The following is a 5,704-nucleotide window of genomic DNA, read 5'->3' on the forward strand; positions in this document are numbered from 1 at the left end:
ACTTGGGGGAGAAAATGGATGAACTGCCGACTTGGGGGAGGGGAGGGGTGGGGAGAAGGGAAGGGGCGCGGGGGTCTCGGGCGAAATAACTGCCCGGACCCTACCGCCAGGGGATCCGGCGGTAGGGTTACACAGTCTACCGCCCGGGCCCCTGGCGGTAGGGTGCGACGGAGGGGGGACGGCGCCGTCTCCGCGCGCTGACGTGGATAAGTTTCCTACCGCCAGGGTCCCTGGCGGTAGGCTGTGTAACCCTACCGCCAGAAGCTCTGGCGGTAGGAAAAAGGGTCAAATCTCGAAAATATTTTAAACGGGGGTCAGATCCTGAATTTGTTTGGAAAAAGGGTCAAAACACGAAATTTTGCCCCCCTGTGATATGATGAGTGCACCTGCGGAATGCAAAGAAATGTGACCAGATTCATTTGCCCGTATCATATGGCCTCCAAATGGCAGTGAAGCAGAATCTGCAAATACATCAGCCTGGATGCGGTTTAGAGTGAACAGCATTGCAAGTATGTTGCCGACCATCTGATCTTGGAGAAATGAGACAACTCTTGCCAACCAGCAACCCAGATATATATATAGAGAGAGAGTTCAAAAACACTGGAGTGATTGTACAACATATGACACAGCTTACACTCGACCATATGAACAAATTAATATTTCTGACGGACTTCCTTTTTACAGAGGGAGAGATGTAGATACAAGCTCACTGACACCAAAAACCAAATTGCATGCATATGGCCTTATGCATGCCAAGGGTAGGAAACTAGGAATGAACAAAAATCAAATTCCTACCCCCCTTAACCCAAAAAGAAACTATAGGGAGAACTCGCCAATAAGAAGCTTCCGGATTTCTGACTTCTCCCTGAAAGCCATCAGTCCGTTCAATTGCAATCCACCAAACCGAGCAAGCTATGTTTTGTTCAGCTAGAGTAGTAGTTTAGGTTCATGGGAAGCAACAGTTTTTAGCTGTTAACAATGGGATTCTCCCATCGGGCACCAGCAGGAACTTCACAAGATCGGCACTAGTATCTCCTTCCGAGGAACACGCCGATGACCACTGACAGCAGGGCGACGCCCAGGATGAACTTGACGGCCATGATGCCGGAGGGCTCCCGCAGTTGTTGCTGCGCCGGGTTCGGGGAGGCCGTGCTAGGAGCCTGAGATATGTCGTGCTGTTTGTTTTGCGGTGCTAACGAGTCCAGGCTGAATTCTCGGGATCTCGTTGACACCACTGCATCCTTTGCCTGCAAAAAAGATGATGTTGTTAATTGCTGATAACTACTGATCAGGGTACTCAGGATATTTCATAGCATCTTTTTTCTTCTTTGCTTGCCTGTTCTTCAGATTTGGAATGAGCAAGCTGCAACTTCTGCTCAAGGTCCTGTACCTCTTCTCCATTTCAGCGCTCTTGCTCACATCTTGGGTTAGCTTGTTGAGCTGTGTATTGACAAGAGCGAGTTTCTCACTCTCCTTTGCAACCTGAAAAAAAAAACAGCATAAATCAGTACATGAGAAAAATATTGTAGACATATATACTTATAAACTGTCTATAAAGTGTCAAAGCAACAGGAGGACTAGAAATTCCAATGTCGAAGCAAGTTTTTGTGAAGTATGGGGGTATTGTGTGAATCTATCAGCTTTTTATCGTCAAGAATCTGCAAGTATGACTACTACAACAGATTGAAAAGGCTAGTTGTGCTAATTTAAACATGTTCCTGTAATCGTGTGAGGCAATGCATTTTCTATTCATGTTCCCTCATTCCATTGTCATGCAAGCCTTTGATCATGATGCTTCTGTTCTCAATGAGAGAAAGCCGAGCAATAAGCCAGATGCCTCAGAACAAAGCAGGCTTCCAAATTTAAGGATTTGAAGGAAAATAACAGATGGATTTTATCGGGCTGCCTTAATCTTGGATCCATAACACCCATCAGATGTAACAGGTGAACTAGTATTATAACCTCAAATGGATACTCGGATAGAATCCAACCTTTTTCTCGTAATGGATCTCAGCTTCTTGCAGCTGCTGATTTAGAGCTGATACTTGTACTTCCAGCTCTGCAGCGTGTTTTTGTGCAGCTTCTAGTTGATCCGCTGAATACGTCTTAAACGCATCCCACTTTATCTCCCTCACTGAAGCTTGCTCTTCCTGCCAAAACAAAAGTTTTTCATGTCAAGATCAGTTCAAACAACAACCAAATTTTGAAAAAACGAAGTGTTAAATTATCTGGAATCATTCAAGTCAACAACTTCATACATGTCAACAACATAGCCATACAAAGAGGCAACTTTCTATCTGCCATCATTTTCTGATGGTACCAGTTCAGCAGATAGGGTTGACAGTAAGAAAATGATGGATCCGGCCATCCCTTTGTATTTAGCAGAAATGCTTGACAGTAAAAAATTGTTTTATTAGAAAAATAGTTACAACGCCAATTTACCTGGTTAGCTATGGTACGGTAAGCAGCCTCCAGTTCCTTCCTAACTTCCAGCAATTGTTGCTCCAACTGATCTTTTTCATGGACTAAGTTTGCATGCTCCTGCATCTTGCTTGTAAGTGCTTCATTCTTTTCAGTTGTTTCAACTTGCATGGTCTGGATCTGTGAATATTTGAGAAATTATACAGATAGTGCTTCGAAAGTAGGACCAATTGCCCTACTGTACAGCTCGTAGTGGTACAGCTCCTGAATCATGTCCTTCAGTAGTACCATGCTAGAGCCATTCATCCATCTATTGATTGGCGCATTGAAAGGCAGGCCTAAGATTCAGAGAGGAGACTGTTCCAAAGCAGAGCAGGTTCAGTAGTGCTATACTAATTACTGTGCTGTCTCACCCGTACTGTCCTCACCTACTGTTCTCGCCCCTACATGATACTCCCTCCGTTCCTAAATATAAGTCTTTTTAGAGATTCCACTACAAACTACATACGGATGTATATAGACATATTTTAGAATGTAGATTCACTCATTTTGCTCCGTATGTAGTCCATTGTGGAATATCTAAAAAGACTTATATTTAGGAACGGAGGGAGTAGAAGCTAATGGGCTTTACTGAGACACTAATGGCCCAGCTGACCACTGTTTCTGAAGGCTTTTCAGCCAGTTAATTGTCACTAGCTAAGCTTGTGGTTGTGGACGCCAATCCCTTAACAGCTCTCCGTACACCGGTGCTGGGGTCTCTGAAACCATCTCTTGAAACCAGCATTTGCAGCACCAACTGAAAAAGTGGACATTCAAATCGGCTCACATGAGCATTTGCTTTCCTGGGTGACACCAATGCTGTGTTTTTTCAAAGTATACACATGTAGTACGCGTCAGCAAAACTCGATGTTGCCACTTGGCCTCCGGCGCAGCAAAGCTCATGTCGGAGTAATCTTGAAAGAACCAAGGCACTTATATAAGCAGCGGCCGAAAAGTCGTCGACGTATATCAGAAAAAAGCCGGCGACCACGATCTCAAGAGATCACCTTTCCAGGGAAGCTAGTTTTTTTTAGAAAAGGAGGATGACCCCCGGCCTCTGCATCTGGGAGATGCATATGGCCACTTTACTGATTATTCTCGAGGACCTTACAAAGTATTACAACAATGTGCTTGAATCTACCGTCTTGGCAACACATGCCGCTACTCCTATCCAAAATGATGAAGGGGTGCTAGCTGGGCCACTACCCAAACCACTCACCTAAGCCTAACATCAAAAGCCGGAAGCCGAAACATATCCGGAAGCTTCAGCCGAGCCACATACCGGGTCTGGGGCACAATCCGGTCAGACGCACTCGTGTGTCGTCGCCGCCATCTTTCACGGGTCCGTCTTCAAATCATATTGAGGCTTCTACCTTGTCTGGCCACTCTGCCATCGACGCCCCCATGACGCCAGACAGCATCCTCCTCCTGCACGAGTCCATCTCCGCGCATCAGGCACCGAGTCTCCACAGCACCATGCCGTCGAGATCCGCCACCATCAATGTGTAAGATGAAGCACCGCTCCACCAAAGTCGCCGTCCTCTAGTCCCTCGAGTCCGTGTGCACCTCCAAGAATGACACCCCCAGGGGGGAAACGACACCAGAGAGCCGCCGTCATCTGATCTACTGATCTAGGGTTTTCCCCGGAGGTAGCAGAGAGTGGCCTTGAACATCTCCACGGCGATGCCTTTAGGAAGGGAACGACGCAGACAGCGTCGCCATCGCCGGCCTTGGCAATAGCCAATAGCAGGTTTTCACCCAGATCTGATCGAAGACCTCCATCTCTCGTGCACAGGTCGCCGCCGTCCTTGCCGGGATCTGGATGATCCCGCTTGCCAGATCTCAGCACGGAGAAGCCCCCCACCGAGACCCGCCGACCGAGCAAGGGAGGCCGAGGCCACGCCCACAGGATCAGATCCGCGATGGATCCAAGCCCGCGCCGCCGCCCCGGAGTCTGCCCCACGCGCAGCCGCCACCGCCTGCCGAGGCTCGCCGCCGCGTGCCCCGCGCCCCGCCACCGCTCGCCGAGGCCTGCCGTCGCAGGACACCGCCGCCTGCCGCCTAGATCCGGCGCCCGCGGAAGAAGGGGAGTCGGCAGAGGGAATCCCCCCGCTGCCGCCGTCTGCCACGCGGGTTTCACCCGGCGGCGTCACCCGGCGGCGGCGCGAGGAGGGGAGAAGGAGGGGCGGCGGCAGTACCTAGGGTTGGAGGCCCGCGAGTCGCCCAGGGCGGGAGCGACGCGAGGGACGGGACGGGCAAGCTCAAGGTTTTCTTATTAGTACATCGACAAGGGCCGAGAGATAATCCTCCGGGCAGACGGAGATGGGAGACACCAAACTCGCAAGTTCCCCATGTAGTTTTGAATATTTTCTTTTCTGAAAAAGGCAATAGATTCCGCTAGTCTCCACGTAAATAAAATAAAACCAACTAAAAACGTAATGAAATAAAAAAGGTTATTTTAGACATAATAATAAAATAAAAAAAGGTGTCACTGAACATGTGGGACCAGCACCCACGCGCGCTATCCAAGGCCGTGTGAAGCGTGCTTGGTTTTGGGTGGCGTTTATCCAACCATAGCCGGATGCACCGAAAACACCACGCGCGCTATCCAAGGCCGTGTGAAGCGTGCATGGTTTTGGGTGGCATTTATCCAACCGTCGTCGGATGCACCGAAAACACCACGCGCGCTATCCAAGGCCGTGTGAAGCGTGCGTGGTTTTGGGTGGCCTTTATCCAACCGTCGCTGGATGCACCGAAAACAACTTGTCAAGTATCAGCTCCAGCATGGAAAAAGCATGCCGTGACACCATCACTGTCGCTTGTGGCCTGGGCGCTTTCACCTGTATGTGATATGATGAGTGCACCTGCGAAAATCGAAATGCGAAGAAATATGACCAGATTCATGCGCTCGTATCATATGGCCTCCAAATGCCAGTGAAGCAGAATCTGCAAATACATCTGCCTGGCCTGGATGCGGTTTACAGTTAAAAAACAAAGCATTTACAGAGGAAGGTCTTAATTCTGCGAGTAATATAATAATGGAAGAGAGGAATGAATGGATGGTAGGGGCCGAAACCCATCTGATCTTGAATAAACACTGGATATACATGGATCAAAAGCACCGGAGTGATTGTCACAGCATCCATATGACACAGCCTACAATCCATAAGCAAATCTCTGACTCTGGTTTTGACTGAATATATATAGATGAGAAAAACGCTGGAATTAATATCTCTGACGGATT

At 48.6% G+C, this 5,704-nt stretch overlaps 2 protein-coding genes across 2 annotated transcripts in view; both read right to left on the reverse strand.

The window, feature by feature from the left end:
* The window catches only part of LOC119361083 (disease resistance protein RPM1-like), a 16,579-nt gene that overhangs the window by 7,696 nt on the left and 3,179 nt on the right, over positions 1–5,704 (reverse strand). The window contains exon 2 of the mRNA XM_037626458.1: positions 5,335–5,427. Within this exon, the coding sequence (XP_037482355.1) occupies positions 5,335–5,427 (93 nt within the window). The remainder of the gene's footprint in view (positions 1–5,334; positions 5,428–5,704) is intronic.
* LOC119365351 (tropomyosin-1-like) lies at positions 1,114–2,636 on the reverse strand. The gene is made up of 4 exons (XM_037630972.1): positions 2,443–2,636; positions 1,992–2,150; positions 1,337–1,482; positions 1,114–1,247 (listed from the first exon to the last, which is right to left on the reverse strand). Exons 1-4 carry the CDS (start codon positions 2,590–2,592, stop codon positions 1,193–1,195), a joined length of 510 nt encoding a protein of 169 aa, XP_037486869.1. The 5' UTR covers positions 2,593–2,636; the 3' UTR covers positions 1,114–1,192.

This window comes from Triticum dicoccoides, chromosome 2B (assembly GCF_002162155.2).
Source record: "Triticum dicoccoides isolate Atlit2015 ecotype Zavitan chromosome 2B, WEW_v2.0, whole genome shotgun sequence".
In the NCBI taxonomy this organism is placed as follows: Eukaryota; Viridiplantae; Streptophyta; class Magnoliopsida; order Poales; family Poaceae; genus Triticum; species Triticum dicoccoides.

Bases quoted from the DNA above. Each gene is read 5' to 3' on its own strand.
- LOC119365351 (XM_037630972.1), bottom strand. From the start codon at position 2,592: ATGCAAGTTGAAACAACTGAAAAGAATGAAGCACTTACAAGCAAGATG. The intron at 2,151-2,442 runs GTAAATTGGCGT...TTGTTTTGGCAG, and splicing joins ACCGTACCATAGCTAACCAG to GAAGAGCAAGCTTCAGTGAG. The intron at 1,248-1,336 runs GCAAGCAAAGAA...TCTTTTTTGCAG, and splicing joins ATTCCAAATCTGAAGAACAG to GCAAAGGATGCAGTGGTGTC.